The sequence below is a fragment of the Topomyia yanbarensis genome, chromosome 2, assembly GCF_030247195.1.
Source record: "Topomyia yanbarensis strain Yona2022 chromosome 2, ASM3024719v1, whole genome shotgun sequence".
NCBI classification, from domain to species: Eukaryota; Metazoa; Arthropoda; class Insecta; order Diptera; family Culicidae; genus Topomyia; species Topomyia yanbarensis.
Genome location: NC_080671.1, coordinates 318,803,272 through 318,822,737, shown reverse-complemented (window position 1 = coordinate 318,822,737; position 19,466 = coordinate 318,803,272). Strand labels below are relative to the sequence as shown.

Genomic DNA, 19,466 nt, shown 5'->3' with positions numbered 1-19,466 from the left:
GATGATGTGCTGTTTAACGTGTGTAAAATTCATCGAAGATACTTAACCTACGTAATTGGCGGTTTCAAAATGATGTGATCTTGACCTTAAATCACCTTAATAAATGTTGTTTCCGAACATTTATTTTACCTATTCATATAATTGGTAATACAACAAAAATCAAATGCTCATCAAAATCGATCAGGACCTGCTAGAGTCGAACGGAAAACGCCATTTTTCATAAATTTTACTTTACTTTCGGAAAGTGTTATCTTCGTTATTAATCATATTGCGTTTTCGTCTCAATTCTCAAAATAAAGGCATGTTCAGCAAATGTTGATAGCTGTGCAATTTTTCTGTGAGCAGTTGTATGTTTCATGTTTCTGTGTTTCCAACTTTGCTTCCAATTAAAAAGACCCTAATCCATATTACAGTACATCCGTTCAAAAGCTCAATATGATAGGAAATCTGAGGATTATGATTGATTTCAGAACTCTGGAATGAGTGTCTATGCTTTCAGGCAGGTATTTGATCAGACAACTGTTAGATCAAGACCAATAGATCAGCTACAGGTCAGGATCCCATTCCCACAATTTTTCAAAAGTCCTCATGATGTTTAAAACGATTGGTTATCAATGTACTGTTTGATAATTATTATTGTAATTTTGAATGAAGTAAATCAGTTGGGTTGAATCCCGAAGCCTCCTCTTGGCTATACCGTTACTTGGAGTTATTTATATAGCTTTTCATTTTCCAAGATATGTTTCAGAACGATCCGATGGTTGTAAGTTAGAAAATTTTCAGCTGTCAGGTTCGCGCAAATGAAAAATTTTGTTTCAATAAGTGATCAAGTTCCATGTAGACAACTTAGAATTGTTCGGCGGTTATTTCTAGCGATTGTAGATAGAAAAAGGAAATACGAAATTCGTTTTATCGAAAAAATATTTGGCTTATTTAAATAGCCAATTGCTATATTGAACAATAAATAGGCGACAAATGGTAATTCACAAACAACAAGCCATAACTTTTAAAGCATTCGAAATAGATATTTGATGTCTTTAGTAAAGTTATTCCTAAAAATAAGAGCTACAAATTTGCTGAAGACATCATTTCAATACAATCAGTTCCAAGAAAATTTATGAAAATAACTCATTCGTAGGTGGATTAATCAGCAAAAATACAATACCAAAAGAAAGGGCATATGGGAAGTGATAAAAATCTTTCGCCCATATTTAATGTTAAATATCTCTCTTGGTAATAGTCCGATTTCAACGATCCATAGCTCGTTCAGAAGGTATTCGTAAAGGCTATCCAAAGATATATAAAGTGTTTATTTATGTCGTCAATTTCGGCAAATAATTTTAAAAAAACTGCTAAAAACTCCATTTTTGCACATTCAAACATTCAGATCTTGGAAACTAAACATTAGAATCAAAAACAAATTAATAGCGGGCTGTCTGGATGATAGGCCTTTTATTTAAAATTAGTTTGGATAAGATCGGTTCAGCCATTGCTGAGAAACACGAATGAGAGTTTGCCCGTTACATACACAAAGACAGACACACACACAGACATTGTCTCAAATCGTCAAGCTGAGTCGATTGGTAAATAAGACTCGGCCCTCCGGGCCTCGAAGAAAATCTTGAAAGTTTGAGTGAATTCTATATATTTCTTTTATAAGAAATGTAAAAATATACTGAACTACTTTAAAACTTTGGTTTCATTTCGATAACTAATCAATCTAAAGTGTCGCAATAATTGATGACACATCCTTTAGTCTACTTTTTTTTGTTGATTTTCATTCCTTTGGCTACACTTTCGTGGTTCATATTGTCATATTACTAAGCGTAAAAAATCTGAGAATTTACTTACGCATAAAATATAATAATAACGCGAAAAGAAATAACGAACATCCTGACTAAGCTTCTGAAATCATGAACATGGATCACATTACTCTGCCAGAAAGCTTCGATAGTAAATTAATGAATAAAATATCACAATAACGTACACAGAAAACACGAGAATCGCGACTAACTTCCTGAAATCATGAACAACGTTTACTGTTCAGCTCTTTCCTTATTCACAGTAAAGTAATACAAAGCAGTGTATCCCTAAATTATGATCATAAAAATCTAAACATGTTCAGGAAACAACCACGCTAACCCAATCATATATTTGAATGTAACGCCATGTATTTTATGTTTATTTAATGTTTTATACGTCGGAGTTTATTATTCTTGATTTCACGTGCTTGGTAACGATTTTCGTGAAGTGAACACGAATTCCTGATTTTTTTCATGAATTTATAAACAGATTTTTTCCGTATATTCTGTGTGTAGGAAAAGTTTGAAGATTTGACGTTGCTGCAGCCATTTCTAATTGCCAACGATGAAAAGGATTTTGGGCTCAAAAATGGTTTATTAAATAAATCCTATCACTATAACTGGTTTAGAGTCGCTGTTGATTATCATACCAGCATCATTCGAGCATCATTCACTGCTCGAAACAGAAACTCTTTGAAATGTTAATTTCTTCCTAGTTTTAATGTTTCGATTCGGTAAAGCGCGACATTGCCAACAATCACCACTCGGCGAAGTGATAAATGTGTTTTAATCTCATAATTGGCGCAATTCATATTTCTCAACAAAAAAAATGTAATAAGGTAAAATATTACCAATGATCAAGAGTGAAATTGCAGGGAGCAAATATTTTTTGTACGTTCCGTTCTCTGTTAGAAAGAAAATTGAAGAATGAAAAGCTATTCCACCGGACGGCAAAAAACAACGAACACACTCTGCAGTAGAAATCAATTTTATCAATTGACAGTCGAAATCGTAACTACAGTGGGGGAAAAAGACCCCCTCGCAGCATTGCTGAAGGCAAACGATTCACGCGTTCGTCGATGAGGGGCGCTTAATTTGTAAGATTGCGATTTGAATAATGAGCAAAAATGGCAATCGAAATGCCGGCGCAGATTTGGAGGACATCTTGACTATAGTGCAGAGGGAATACCATTCATTATTGAATAATAAATCATAGAAAAAACATTTGTGTTGAAAAACAGATTTTTTCCGAGCTCTGTGTTTTTTTCTGTCCTACGATGGCGATCAGCTTTGCCTTGCTGGTAGGTGGGTGGGTGTCATTTTTTTGCACGTCGTTTTCTCATACTGTTTTAATTTTCATTTCGTTGTCGTCATCTTGACAAATTGTGAGCAAAGTGCAGTCGAAAGCTCACGTTTCCGTTTTTTAATAAGATTTTTTTATGTCGTTTGGATGAAGAGAAGCTGTCATAATAAGAGGGCACACTTTTTTTTTCTACTGACCATCTTGCTAGGACTGTCGAGGAAGAAAGTTTTAGAATTAAATTAACGGCCAGTTTGATTAATTAATTTATTATGTAAATGGCATTCTGGCATAAATGAATACTTTCATTTAGATATTGAATGTTACTATGTCATATTTTATTAAATTGATTCGAAACAGATCAATTGGTATCATCGGAGCCAAATGTTCCGAGCATGTGTTGCGTATCAAATTTGGTCTCTTTTTGATAAGGATATATGTACACTGAGCACTTTGCAAAATTTGAATATCGAATTTATGTGCAATATTTTAGTTCCGCCTAGTATGATTACGGAGTAGAGGTAATGTCCATGCGAATTTTACGCAAGAATAACTTTTCCCTTCGTTGTGGAATAAGTGTATCGTCTGCGTGCAAAGTGGTTCAACCGATTAGTGAAGGGTCGTTAATTTGATCGATACGATCAATGCCATCTTTTAGGGTGGTTAATTTTTCACTTTTAAGTGGTATTGGATAAATGGTAAACTCGTAAATAAATTTAGAAGAAAAAAAATTCTGTCGATATTCCGCATGCATTGTAACAATCATTATTTGTCAATTATGCAAGTTGATTGAATAATAATTTCGGCTCCTGGTTGCTCCCAAATAAAACGAATTAAACGAACTTAACGCTGTCAATATAGGTAAACAAATTTCTCAAACTCCCAAATCTAAAGATTACACAAATTTACACATTTTTAACAGGTTTAGACGTTTTAGGCGGGATTTGAACCAAGTAAATTGAATTCAATGAGTTAATGTGTATGACTTCAATCTGTAATGACCACCAATCGAGGAATGTTCTAGTTTTGGTTAACAGAGAATAATAATTTTCGGGATCGGAAGTCTCAGCGCAATAAAAAATTGGTTTCATATACCGTGCGCTGTCAATGGTGATGTCCATATTCGCAGCGTAAACAGCATCGCGCTTTTGTTTGTACTGAACAAAATTGCCGTTTCACAAAGGCACACTATACATGCAGGCGCCATACTAAAGGGTTATAAATTCAGGTTCCAAAATAACCAATTTTGGCGATATTATCTTATGGTGCGCCCAACTCTATTCCCACAAATATGTTCAGTGACTTCCATGGGCTGGAATCTTTTACCGGGTTTCAGTTGCACCCTCGACTGGTGCTGTGGAAGTCGGTAGCGTTACTATTGGACAAAAAACACCCCACTCACGAGCGACTCGACGATATCATATCGTTACAATCAAAACAATTGAATCCGGAAAATATGGTAATAAAGGTATCAGTTTTTATAACTTTTACACATGTGTCGGAGCAAAGAAAATGAGAGACTGCCATTTGGGGGTGGGAATTTTGTGTTGGATACACTGCGAAAATATTATATCATATAAGCGATTTTTTTAGTTCGAAATACTTTTCTTCAAAGACATTGCCAAATGCATTCTACTTTCATATGGATAGCTTTATAAATACTACTCATTTATATTTTTTATGTAACCAGACCCCATCAGCACTTATTGTATTTTGCTGTATTGAAATCGTTGTTTATTTGTCTACAATACTGTTTTTACTGAATAATTGACTATACCATGTCTATAATGCGTGTCTAACTGTGTATCAACCTAAAAATGCATAACAAGTGGAAATATTTTAGCATTTTGCGTGTACTGTAATTTTTTCAGCAGCCATGAAACCCAATTTCTGGAATATGGCGTCATAAAAATATCAAAATCAAAAACCACACACAATTTTACGCCCATTTTATAGTCACGCTGCCGCATCGAAAACAACAATTCGAATTCTTCCAACAACCGAAGGTTACAATTCGGAAGAAGGTGTATCGGTTATTGTTATTATGATTGCCGCACATCCTGATATTGTCATTTCTCTATTTGAGGTTGAACTCACCGATGCTCACGATACCTACAGTTGCCCAGCGTTCGTTGGTTCGAATATGCGGTCTTTTTTCTACCTGCAGGACACCAACTTGGAATTGGGACAAACGAGCGCACAATGAAAAAAAAGGATTGTCGATTGCCCATTCTATTTCGGATACAGAACTTCTAAATCGATTCGGTAAAGGTGTAGCAGGTAACATCATACGATGTTTTTATAACCGAGGTGGCTGCTGGCTTGACATAGCTTGTGATCTTCCGTTCGCAATCGAATGAAATTGATTTTTCCGTTTGCTCGATATAATCAAGTTTATGTCTTGTTTTGCATAGCAGTTTGAGTTGCATTTTAGGTTGGCATTGCTCATACCGTGTTTGCCGTTTTACATCTTCAAATAACTCAGTTCTGCATCGGTTGCAATATTGGCCTAGGTTGACAAGATTTAATCTAACCAAAAAGCTCAATACTTTATCCAAAAGTTGTAACTACCTATACATTTACAAAAACTTAGGCGACATTTTAATTTAGTTATATTTTCAACTATTTATTGAAACTTACTCTTTACTCTTTACTCTTTACTCTTTACTCTTTACACTTTACTCTTTACTCTTTACTCTTTACACTTTACTCTTTACTCTTTACTCTTTACTCTTTACTCTTTACTCTTTACTCTTTACTCTTTACTCTTTACTCTTTACTCTTTACTCTTTACTCTTTACTCTTTACTCTTTACTCTTTACTCTTTACTCTTTACTCTTTACTCTTTACTCTTTACTCTTTACTCTTTACTCTTTACTCTTTACTCTTTACTCTTTACTCTTTACTCTTTACTCTTTACTCTTTACTCTTTACTCTTTACTCTTTACTCTTTACTCTTTACTCTTTACTCTTTACTCTTTACTCTTTACTCTTTACTCTTTACTCTTTACTCTTTACTCTTTACTCTTTACTCTTTACTCTTTACTCTTTACTCTTTACTCTTTACTCTTTACTCTTTACTCTTTACTCTTTACTCTTTACTCTTTACTCTTTACTCTTTACTCTTTACTCTTTACTCTTTACTCTTTACTCTTTACTCTTTACTCTTTACTCTTTACTCTTTACTCTTTACTCTTTACTCTTTACTCTTTACTCTTTACTCTTTACTCTTTACTCTTTACTCTTTACTCTTTACTCTTTACTCTTTACTCTTTACTCTTTACTCTTTACTCTTTACTCTTTACTCTTTACTCTTTACTCTTTACTCTTTACTCTTTACTCTTTACTCTTTACTCTTTACTCTTTACTCTTTACTCTTTACTCTTTACTCTTTACTCTTTACTCTTTACTCTTTACTCTTTACTCTTTACTCTTTACTCTTTACTCTTTACTCTTTACTCTTTACTCTTTACTCTTTACTCTTTACTCTTTACTCTTTACTCTTTACTCTTTACTCTTTACTCTTTACTCTTTACTCTTTACTCTTTACTCTTTACTCTTTACTCTTTACTCTTTACTCTTTACTCTTTACTCTTTACTCTTTACTCTTTACTCTTTACTCTTTACTCTTTACTCTTTACTCTTTACTCTTTACTCTTTACTCTTTACTCTTTACTCTTTACTCTTTACTCTTTACTCTTTACTCTTTACTCTTTACTCTTTACTCTTTACTCTTTACTCTTTACTCTTTACTCTTTACTCTTTACTCTTTACTCTTTACTCTTTACTCTTTACTCTTTACTCTTTACTCTTTACTCTTTATGTTCGGATGGGGGGTAAATCAAGACAGCAGCGCAAATTGTAGCGACAGCTCAAAGCTAGAATATAATTAAATTCAGTATAATAACCCTCGTACATAGTTCACATATCTTACATTTGTATTCCCTACGCAAGTAGACCCCGTTTCTGCCAATTTGTCCGAATGAGGCCTCTTCAATGGTACTATTACGCTTATCTAGAGGTAAGTATTTGAGGTTAGACGCCAGTATATAACGGTTCTCGAACTATCCCTCTTACCGTTCGATATCCTATACCGAACTTATACGCCCAGCGAGAATAGTTTTATTATTCGATTAATTTTAATTAGTAATTCACACACTTTCAATAATTATCAAAAAGAACTTCGCCAAATCTAAATCGCCTTCTTTCACGTGCGGTAATAGTATGCTCCCTTTTGACGTTTGTCCCACCAGGGTTGGCTCTCGACCTGCTGTCATGGGTTCGACCGTATCGGCCAAGCTGTAGAGTGACCAGTCGTTCTCGTGTTGCCAGAACATCCCCCACCCGGTGAATCCGGGTGATGCTCATTTTCTTCCTTCTCGGATTCACTAGAAACTCCAAGCTCCATAACCGCTAGCTTAGCGACTGGTCGTTTCAGCATTCCAGATGCAGTTCGTACCATCGCCTGCCGAATTCTGCCATCACTCGCAACAATCACTTCCTCGATCTTTCCACGCACCCACGTTCTTCTGTTGCCCTCAGCAATGTATACAAGGTCGCCGACTCGGACCGGTTTTACTTCTTCCAGCCATTTGGAACGCTTGTTGATAGTGGGGAAGTACTCCTTCAGCCACCGGTCCCAAATCGCATCAGCTAAATACTGCGATCGCTTGAAGCCACTCCTCAATGCTTCTCCGGGTTTTGTTGGCATTGTTATCGGTTCGTGGGCTCCAGACGTATTGCCAAACAGGAAGTGGTTAGGAGTTAGTGCCTCGTGCTCAGTAGAATCCTGGGGCATGTATGTGAGCGGTCGAGCGTTGATAAATCCTTCGACTTCCGCTAGCACCGTCAGCAGTATCTCGTCGGTTAGTTTACGACCATCATCAATGGCCCTCATGGCTACCTTCACACTCCGTACCATGCGCTCCCATACACCCCCCATATGGGGTGCCGAAGGTGGGTTGAACGTCCACTTTGTTCGAGCGTCGGTGAACGTCTCTGCACATCCTGCATTTATTTGTTTAATCTGTTCCTGAAGCTCCCGACTGGCGCCAACGAAATTAGTGCCGTTGTCGGAAAATATTTCTACCGGCGAACCCCGTCTGCGCACGAATCGTCTGATAGCCATAATACATGAATCGGTGGATAAGTCAAATGAAACCTCCAGATGAATTGCTCTAACGACCAGGCAGGTGAACACAGCTACGTATCTTTTTTCCTTACGTCTTCCCACCGTGACGTCCAAGGGTCCCATGTAGTCTACGCCGACGTAACTGAACGGCCGCACGTGCGCAGTAAGTCTCTGTGCAGGAAGAGGCGCCATCCGAGGAAACTGCGGCTTGCATTTCTTCACTCTGCACCAGTGACAATCTTTAATGACTTTGTCAATGACCGAGCGAAGATGATCAATGTTGTAACGCTGGCGCATTTCGTTCATTACCGTCTCTCGGTGAATGTGCCCACATATACGGTGATAGTAATCTACGATTCGAAGAGTGATTAGATGGTCCCTCGGCAGAATGATCGGAAAGCGTGCGTCGAATGCCACGTAGTCAGCTTTAGCAGTCCTACCGTCGACTCTCAACACTCCGAATTCGTCCGCGAACGGTGAGTCCTTATATATGGGACTGGCCTTTTCAATTCTCGTCCGTTGCTCAAGTGGTAAATTTCGGTTGTGTAATAGGATCTTCACTTCATCTGGGTAGCTTTCGCTTTGAGCGATGCGCCACAGCCACTGCTCTGCAGAAAGGTACTCACTCTGCCGTATCGAAACTTTTACGCCTATCTTAGAACCTTTCAAATACTTCTCTTGAGACGGTAGAGCGGCCACTGTTTCGGCTGGTAGGCCTTTAGCTCGTAGACGGCAATTGGCGATGAAACGAAGCACGACCGCCATCGTGCGAACCAATATCGTCCATTTAGAGATCCGACTAGCGTCTACCAATCCTTTTGGTATGGCTATGTGATGCAGAACGAACTGGGCTCGAAGCTCTTCCTTAGAATTTGCTGGAATTATCTTCTGAATAGGCCAATCATTTTCCTGCCGTTTGATGATTGAGGCCCCTGTGAACCATCTCCCGTTTGCATCTGGCTCTGTGTCTCTTCCCCACTTCGTTAGAGCGTCCGCCACGTTCTCTTTTGACGATACCCACCGCCACATATCAGGATCAGTTAGTGATTGGATTTCTCCGACTCGGTGAGCTACATACTGCAAGTATCTTTTATGATCCGAACGGATCCAAGAGAGAACTGTTGTGGAGTCCGTCCACAGGAACCGATTGGAGACTTTCACCGTGTGACTATCGCAGACATTTTGCATCAGTCGAGCTCCCAATACCGCGGCCTGGAGCTCCAAACGTGGAATCGATTGGTATTTAAGCGGCGCTACCTTACTTCTCGCCATAACTAGCGAACAGCGTATTTCCCCACGGTCGACGATCCGAAAGTATGCAGCGCATCCATAACCTGTCTGACTAGCATCGGTGAATACATGAAGTTGCAACGTTTCGTAGGCTTCGGAGTGCATATCATGGCCAAAGTAAAAACGCGGAATTTTCAACTGGTTGATCCCTTGCAAGAGAGCTGTCCATCGCTCCCATTTTTCGAATTCGACGTCAAGCATTTCTTCATCCCATGCCACTCCAGAGCGCCAAATATCTTGGATTAGCATTCGTCCATGTACCAAGTACGGAGCTAGAAGCCCCAAAGGGTCAAACAAGCTCATTATGCACCGCAAAGCTATTCTCTTTGTCGGCCTTTTATCACCAGTCACATACGGGGCCAACTCCCCACACAGATTTGCAGTGAAAACGAACATATCTTCGGTTGGATCCCACATCATCCCCAGGACTCTTTCCCACTGCTCATTCTTGTTGCCGACAAATGAAAAGGGCTTCTGTTCGGAGATTTCACCAAGTCCTCGCAGGACCTCGGGACTACTGCTCACCCAATTTCTCATCTCGAAACCAGCGTGTTCGTGAATTGCTCTCACCTGCAATGCTCGTGTGGTCGCCTCTTCCGGCGTTTCTGCGCTGTCGAAATAGTCATCCATGTATGTTTTGTCTTCAATAGCCTTCGCAGCGTCGGGGAACTGGTCAACAAATTCTTCTGCGTTCTTCTTCATAACGTGTTGAGCGGAACATGGCGAGCAAGTCGCCCCAAACGTTGCGACATCCATTATGTAAACATCAGGCTGTTTGTTGGTGTCGAAACGAAAAAGAAATCTCTGGGAGTGTTTGTCCACCGATCTGATTCTTATTTGGTGAAACATCTCCCGTATATCACCTCCAAATCCAACGCGCCGTTCGCGAAATTTGCAAATAACTGAAGGAAGTGACGTAAGCAAGTCTGGTCCTTTTAATAACCGAGAGTTCAGCGAAACTCCGTCGACTTTTGCAGCAGCATCCCAAACGAGTCGTTTCTTCTCTGGCTTCCGAGGATGGGATACCACATTTAACGGGAGATACCATACTCTTGCCGTGTCAGCTTGGGCGAGTTCCTCCTTCGACGCTTTGTGCGCGTAATGTTTCCGCACATACTCCTTGATTTGCTGATGGACATTTTCCTTAAGGTCCGGATCCTTTGCAAGCTTAGTCTCCAAAGCCTTCATTCTTCGGAACGCCATAGGCTGGCTGTCGGGAAAGCACACGTCATCGACTTTCCAGAGTAGGCCGGTTTCAAATCTGCCATTCACACGTCTGGTTGTAGCCTTTAGTATGTCACGTGCTCTTCTTACTTCTGCGGGTTCCGGCAAAAACCCTGTAACAGCTCCTACATCCTCTAAAACGAATCTTTGGCGAATCATTTCATTCAACTCCTTGTCGGCATCGCAATCGCACTTGTGGTGGTTCAAGAAATGTTGGGCTTTCATTTTTGTGTAGTTTGAACCGTACACCGCCCACCCCAAAACACTTCGTACCGCAATCGGGTCTCCAGGTTGACCGACGCGACTTTCCAAGGGGGCAAACAACTCTAGGTTTTGCAATCCGATCAAGACTTTCGGCTCTGCCTCAGAATAGGATGTAATCGGAAGATGCCGTAGGTGAACGTAGCGGCTACGTAATTCTTCGACATTTAAGCTTTGTTTTGGGAGGTTTAGACCGTTGATTGTGTGTGCTGCCTTCAAGGTATAGCGCTGCGGTAGACCTTTCGGGGAGATTTGAATGTCCACCCGACGAGAGTTCTTTTCATTCCGTACAATATTCGAAGTCCATTGTAGCTCTAATGGCTCCGGCTCGCCTTCTATCCCAAGACTGCGCGCGGCACTTGCTTCAACCAATGTAAGTGAAGAGCCTTCGTCGAGGAAAGCATGTGTATCTAAACTTCGAGTTCCGTGGAATAGTGTTACTGGTATCATTCTGAACAGCACAGTCTTCCGCGTTTGATCATGCGTATGACAATCCGCGCGAATTACTCGATGAAGCAGCGGGTGGTGTCGTAGACGACAGCTGCCGACGTTGCATCGGAACCTTGACCGGCACTTCCAATGACCGTGATCGAATAAGCAAACTTCGCACAACTTCCACTTTTCTGCGGCCCTTAGCCTTTGATCGAGGTTCATTTGCTGAAATTTCTCGCAGTTCCGTACCCTATGGTCCATTTTTCCACATATTGAACAGGGTTGCCTCTCAACGCTATCCTTCGTCAAATCTTCCGTTTCGGCGTGGGTGTGAAGATGTCCTTTTTCTCGTTGCTTCCCCTTTTCTTGTTTTGACGTGTCTACTTTCGGGTGCACTAATGTTGTCACTTCACTGGCATCTGCGACCAGTCCTTCCATGAACAGCCCGAATTCTTTCAGCGATGGTTCGTGGAAGGTTCGTTTATATCGTACCCAATCTAACTTTATTGAGGCTGGGAGCTTCTCCACTAGCTCTTCCAGTAGCGTTGGGTTGGACAGATGACTGCGTAAATTCGCTGCTTCTAAGTGGTCGCACAACTGCTGAACGGCCATACCGAAGTTCATCAACGTGTCCAATCTCTCTGGTTTCGGCGCTTCAGCACGACGCACTTTGTTCAAAAGGTTCTTTATAAGAACCTCAGGCCTTCCATATAATCGTCGCAATGTTTCCATTATCGATGTGACACAGTGTGGAAACATCAGTTTTGTCACTACCGCGTCACGCGCTGGGCCTCGCAAGCATTCCCGTAGTCGAATAATATTCTCGACGTTCGAAAATCCGCATGCTGCATTCGCAGTCTCGTAGCTGCTATAAAATATTGGCCACTCATCGGGTTCTCCCGAAAACATCGGCAGTTTTCTCGGCCAGATTTGCCTGGCAGCCAGCTGGTTCGTAGTGGGCCCCATGCCCCTACCCGCCGCTTCCGATTCTGTCGATAATTCATCAATTGCCGGCTCGGGGGGTTCTTCATGCTGATTCACTAATTTTAGTCTTCGCTGATTTTCCAGCCAGGCCTTGGCTTTGCTCGTCCCGCTATGAACGCTGACTTGAGAACCGTCTTCGGCGTTTAATAACTCCTCCAGCTCGCGTTTTTCTCGCAGGTATTTCTCCTGCGCCTCGATTTCCTTCGCTCTAAGCATCCGTTCTTTATCTTTCTGGATCCTTTCCTCCTCCAGACGAATACGCTCTTCCTTCAGCTTGGTCTCTTCTAGCAATCGCTCCTCTTCCAATCGATTTAACGCTAGCTGCGCTCGAACCAGGGCACTAGAAGTGATGGACTTTGCTGATTTCCCGTCGTAACACCCCGGAGCTTTTATTTCTGGATTTTTCTTCGGGGTCTCATTTCGCTGGTCTTCGTCGTTCCTTATAATGGTATGACCCGTAGCTCCTGGGACTTTATGGCTAGAACCGCTTCTAATACTACGGTTTTCTCTATTGTCAGCTGTAACTTTTAGCTGCTTTTTAGTGGCTCCTGTGCCTGGGGGTAGTGGTTGAGGCATTGGCGGACATTTCCTACACCGCCACGGACGATTTTCCACTCCCGGGGAAACTCCCACGCAAGCGTAATGATGCCATCCACCGCAGGTATCGCAGGCCACCATTCCGACGTCAGCTGAGTTGGGCTGGGTGCACGATCCGCAATCGTACCTATCCGCATCTGCGATTTCCATCACAAAATCTTTGAGAATGTTCGGATGGGGGGTAAATCAAGACAGCAGCGCAAATTGTAGCGACAGCTCAAAGCTAGAATATAATTAAATTCAGTATAATAACCCTCGTACATAGTTCACATATCTTACATTTGTATTCCCTACGCAAGTAGACCCCGTTTCTGCCAATTTGTCCGAATGAGGCCTCTTCAATGGTACTATCACGCTTATCTAGAGGTAAGTATTTGAGGTTAGACGCCAGTATATAACGGTTCTCGAACTATCCCTCTTACCGTTCGATATCCTATACCGAACTTATACGCCCAGCGAGAATAGTTTTATTATTCGATTAATTTTAATTAGTAATTCACACACTTTCAATAATTATCAAAAAGAACTTCGCCAAATCTAAATCGCCTTCTTTCACGTGCGGTAATAGTATGCTCCCTTTTGACGTTTGTCCCACCAGGGTTGGCTCTCGACCTGCTGTCATGGGTTCGACCGTATCGGCCAAGCTGTAGAGTGACCAGTCGTTCTCGTGTTGCCAGAACACTTTACTCTTTACTCTTTACTCTTTACTCTTTACTCTTTACTCTTTACTCTTTACTCTTTACTCTTTACTCTTTACTCTTTACTCTTTACTCTTTACTCTTTACTCTTTACTCTTTACTCTTTACTCTTTACTCTTTACTCTTTACTCTTTACTCTTTACTCTTTACTCTTTACTCTTTACTCTTTACTCTTTACTCTTTACTCTTTACTCTTTACTCTTTACTCTTTACTCTTTACTCTTTACTCTTTACTCTTTACTCTTTACTCTTTACTCTTTACTCTTTACTCTTTACTCTTTACTCTTTACTCTTTACTCTTTACTCTTTACTCTTTACTCTTTACTCTTTACTCTTTACTCTTTACTCTTTACTCTTTACTCTTTACTCTTTACTCTTTACTCTTTACTCTTTACTCTTTACTCTTTACTCTTTACTCTTTACTCTTTACTCTTTACTCTTTACTCTTTACTCTTTACTCTTTACTCTTTACTCTTTACTCTTTACTCTTTACTCTTTACTCTTTACTCTTTACTCTTTACTCTTTACTCTTTACTCTTTACTCTTTACTCTTTACTCTTTACTCTTTACTCTTTACTCTTTACTCTTTACTCTTTACTCTTTACTCTTTACTCTTTACTCTTTACTCTTTACTCTTTACTCTTTACTCTTTACTCTTTACTCTTTACTCTTTACTCTTTACTCTTTACTCTTTACTCTTTACTCTTTACTCTTTACTCTTTACTCTTTACTCTTTACTCTTTACTCTTTACTCTTTACTCTTTACTCTTTACTCTTTACTCTTTACTCTTTACTCTTTACTCTTTACTCTTTACTCTTTACTCTTTACTCTTTACTCTTTACTCTTTACTCTTTACTCTTTACTCTTTACTCTTTACTCTTTACTCTTTACTCTTTACTCTTTACTCTTTACTCTTTACTCTTTACTCTTTACTCTTTACTCTTTACTCTTTACTCTTTACTCTTTACTCTTTACTCTTTACTCTTTACTCTTTACTCTTTACTCTTTACTCTTTACTCTTTACTCTTTACTCTTTACTCTTTACTCTTTACTCTTTACTCTTTACTCTTTACTCTTTACTCTTTACTCTTTACTCTTTACTCTTTACTCTTTACTCTTTACTCTTTACTCTTTACTCTTTACTCTTTACTCTTTACTCTTTACTCTTTACTCTTTACTCTTTACTCTTTACTCTTTACTCTTTACTCTTTACTCTTTACTCTTTACTCTTTACTCTTTACTCTTTACTCTTTACTCTTTACTCTTTACTCTTTACTCTTTACTCTTTACTCTTTACTCTTTACTCTTTACTCTTTACTCTTTACTCTTTACTCTTTACTCTTTACTCTTTACTCTTTACTCTTTACTCTTTACTCTTTACTCTTTACTCTTTACTCTTTACTCTTTACTCTTTACTCTTTACTCTTTACTCTTTACTCTTTACTCTTTACTCTTTACTCTTTACTCTTTACTCTTTACTCTTTACTCTTTACTCTTTACTCTTTACTCTTTACTCTTTACTCTTTACTCTTTACTCTTTACTCTTTACTCTTTACTCTTTACTCTTTACTCTTTACTCTTTACTCTTTACTCTTTACTCTTTACTCTTTACTCTTTACTCTTTACTCTTTACTCTTTACTCTTTACTCTTTACTCTTTACTCTTTACTCTTTACTCTTTACTCTTTACTCTTTACTCTTTACTCTTTACTCTTTACTCTTTACTCTTTACTCTTTACTCTTTACTCTTTACTCTTTACTCTTTACTCTTTACTCTTTACTCTTTACTCTTTACTCTTTACTCTTTACTCTTTACTCTTTACTCTTTACTCTTTACTCTTTACTCTTTACTCTTTACTCTTTACTCTTTACTCTTTACTCTTTACTCTTTACTCTTTACTCTTTACTCTTTACTCTTTACTCTTTACTCTTTACTCTTTACTCTTTACTCTTTACTCTTTACTCTTTACTCTTTACTCTTTACTCTTTACTCTTTACTCTTTACTCTTTACTCTTTACTCTTTACTCTTTACTCTTTACTCTTTACTCTTTACTCTTTACTCTTTACTCTTTACTCTTTACTCTTTACTCTTTACTCTTTACTCTTTACTCTTTACTCTTTACTCTTTACTCTTTACTCTTTACTCTTTACTCTTTACTCTTTACTCTTTACTCTTTACTCTTTACTCTTTACTCTTTACTCTTTACTCTTTACTCTTTACTCTTTACTCTTTACTCTTTACTCTTTACTCTTTACTCTTTACTCTTTACTCTTTACTCTTTACTCTTTACTCTTTACTCTTTACTCTTTACTCTTTACTCTTTACTCTTTACTCTTTACTCTTTACTCTTTACTCTTTACTCTTTACTCTTTACTCTTTACTCTTTACTCTTTACTCTTTACTCTTTACTCTTTACTCTTTACTCTTTACTCTTTACTCTTTACTCTTTACTCTTTACTCTTTACTCTTTACTCTTTACTCTTTACTCTTTACTCTTTACTCTTTACTCTTTACTCTTTACTCTTTACTCTTTACTCTTTACTCTTTACTCTTTACTCTTTACTCTTTACTCTTTACTCTTTACTCTTTACTCTTTACTCTTTACTCTTTACTCTTTACTCTTTACTCTTTACTCTTTACTCTTTACTCTTTACTCTTTACTCTTTACTCTTTACTCTTTACTCTTTACTCTTTACTCTTTACTCTTTACTCTTTACTCTTTACTCTTTACTCTTTACTCTTTACTCTTTACTCTTTACTCTTTACTCTTTACTCTTTACTCTTTACTCTTTACTCTTTACTCTTTACTCTTTACTCTTTACTCTTTACTCTTTACTCTTTACTCTTTACTCTTTACTCTTTACTCTTTACTCTTTACTCTTTACTCTTTACTCTTTACTCTTTACTCTTTACTCTTTACTCTTTACTCTTTACTCTTTACTCTTTACTCTTTACTCTTTACTCTTTACTCTTTACTCTTTACTCTTTACTCTTTACTCTTTACTCTTTACTCTTTACTCTTTACTCTTTACTCTTTACTCTTTACTCTTTACTCTTTACTCTTTACTCTTTACTCTTTACTCTTTACTCTTTACTCTTTACTCTTTACTCTTTACTCTTTACTCTTTACTCTTTACTCTTTACTCTTTACTCTTTACTCTTTACTCTTTACTCTTTACTCTTTACTCTTTACTCTTTACTCTTTACTCTTTACTCTTTACTCTTTACTCTTTACTCTTTACTCTTTACTCTTTACTCTTTACTCTTTACTCTTTACTCTTTACTCTTTACTCTTTACTCTTTACTCTTTACTCTTTACTCTTTACTCTTTACTCTTTACTCTTTACTCTTTACTCTTTACTCTTTACTCTTTACTCTTTACTCTTTACTCTTTACTCTTTACTCTTTACTCTTTACTCTTTACTCTTTACTCTTTACTCTTTACTCTTTACTCTTTACTCTTTACTCTTTACTCTTTACTCTTTACTCTTTACTCTTTACTCTTTACTCTTTACTCTTTACTCTTTACTCTTTACTCTTTACTCTTTACTCTTTACTCTTTACTCTTTACTCTTTACTCTTTACTCTTTACTCTTTACTCTTTACTCTTTACTCTTTACTCTTTACTCTTTACTCTTTACTCTTTACTCTTTACTCTTTACTCTTTACTCTTTACTCTTTACTCTTTACTCTTTACTCTTTACTCTTTACTCTTTACTCTTTACTCTTTACTCTTTACTCTTTACTCTTTACTCTTTACTCTTTACTCTTTACTCTTTACTCTTTACTCTTTACTCTTTACTCTTTACTCTTTACTCTTTACTCTTTACTCTTTACTCTTTACTCTTTACTCTTTACTCTTTACTCTTTACTCTTTACTCTTTACTCTTTACTCTTTACTCTTTACTCTTTACTCTTTACTCTTTACTCTTTACTCTTTACTCTTTACTCTTTACTCTTTACTCTTTACTCTTTACTCTTTACTCTTTACTCTTTACTCTTTACTCTTTACTCTTTACTCTTTACTCTTTACTCTTTACTCTTTACTCTTTACTCTTTACTCTTTACTCTTTACTCTTTACTCTTTACTCTTTACTCTTTACTCTTTACTCTTTACTCTTTACTCTTTACTCTTTACTCTTTACTCTTTACTCTTTACTCTTTACTCTTTACTCTTTACTCTTTACTCTTTACTCTTTACTCTTTACTCTTTACTCTTTACTCTTTACTCTTTACTCTTTACTCTTTACTCTTTACTCTTTACTCTTTACTCTTTACTCTTTACTCTTTACTCTTTACTCTTTACTCTTTACTCTTTACTCTTTACTCTTTACTCTTTACTCTTTACTCTTTACTCTTTACTCTTTACTCTTTACTCTTTACTCTTTACTCTTTACTCTTTACTCTTTACTCTTTACTCTTTACTCTTTACTCTTTACTCTTTACTCTTTACTCTTTACTCTTTACTCTTTACTCTTTACTCTTTACTCTTTACTCTTTACTCTTTACTCTTTACTCTTTACTCTTTACTCTTTACTCTTTACTCTTTACTCTTTACTCTTTACTCTTTACTCTTTACTCTTTACTCTTTACTCTTTACTCTTTACTCTTTACTCTTTACTCTTTACTCTTTACTCTTTACTCTTTACTCTTTACTCTTTACTCTTTACTCTTTACTCTTTACTCTTTACTCTTTACTCTTTACTCTTTACTCTTTACTCTTTACTCTTTACTCTTTACTCTTTACTCTTTACTCTTTACTCTTTACTCTTTACTCTTTACTCTTTACTCTTTACTCTTTACTCTTTACTCTTTACTCTTTACTCTTTACTCTTTACTCTTTACTCTTTACTCTTTACTCTTTACTCTTTACTCTTTACTCTTTACTCTTTACTCTTTACTCTTTACTCTTTACTCTTTACTCTTTACTCTTTACTCTTTACTCTTTACTCTTTACTCTTTACTCTTTACTCTTTACTCTTTACTCTTTACTCTTTACTCTTTACTCTTTACTCTTTACTCTTTACTCTTTACTCTTTACTCTTTACTCTTTACTCTTTACTCTTTACTCTTTACTCTTTACTCTTTACTCTTTACTCTTTACTCTTTACTCTTTACTCTTTACTCTTTACTCTTTACTCTTTACTCTTTACTCTTTACTCTTTACTCTTTACTCTTTACTCTTTACTCTTTACTCTTTACTCTTTACTCTTTACTCTTTACTCTTTACTCTTTACTCTTTACTCTTTACTCTTTACTCTTTACTCTTTACTCTTTACTCTTTACTCTTTACTCTTTACTCTTTACTCTTTACTCTTTACTCTTTACTCTTTACTCTTTACTCTTTACTCTTTACTCTTTACTCTTTACTCTTTACTCTTTACTCTTTACTCTTTACTCTTTACTCTTTACTCTTTACTCTTTACTCTTTACTCTTTACTCTTTACTCTTTACTCTTTACTCTTTACTCTTTACTCTTTACTCTTTACTCTTTACTCTTTACTCTTTACTCTTTACTCTTTACTCTTTACTCTTTACTCTTTACTCTTTACTCTTTACTCTTTACTCTTTACTCTTTACTCTTTACTCTTTACTCTTTACTCTTTACTCTTTACTCTTTACTCTTTACTCTTTACTCTTTACTCTTTACTCTTTACTCTTTACTCTTTACTCTTTACTCTTTACTCTTTACTCTTTACTCTTTACTCTTTACTCTTTACTCTTTACTCTTTACTCTTTACTCTT

General features: G+C 37.3%; 2 protein-coding genes across 2 annotated transcripts in view; one reads left to right on the top strand and one right to left on the bottom strand.

The window, feature by feature from the left end:
* Positions 1 to 7,375: 7,375 nt before the first annotated feature.
* Positions 7,376 to 13,171, bottom strand: LOC131680552 (uncharacterized). Its single transcript, XM_058961267.1, has one exon. It carries the CDS (start codon positions 13,169 to 13,171, stop codon positions 7,376 to 7,378), a length of 5,796 nt encoding a protein of 1,931 aa, XP_058817250.1.
* Positions 13,172 to 13,348: 177 nt separating this feature from the next.
* LOC131680551 (uncharacterized) overlaps positions 13,349 to 19,466 on the top strand; it is a 186,944-nt gene continuing 180,826 nt past the window's right edge. The window contains exon 1 of the mRNA XM_058961265.1: positions 13,349 to 13,387. Coding sequence (XP_058817248.1) covers positions 13,349 to 13,387 — 39 coding nt within the window. The remainder of the gene's footprint in view (positions 13,388 to 19,466) is intronic.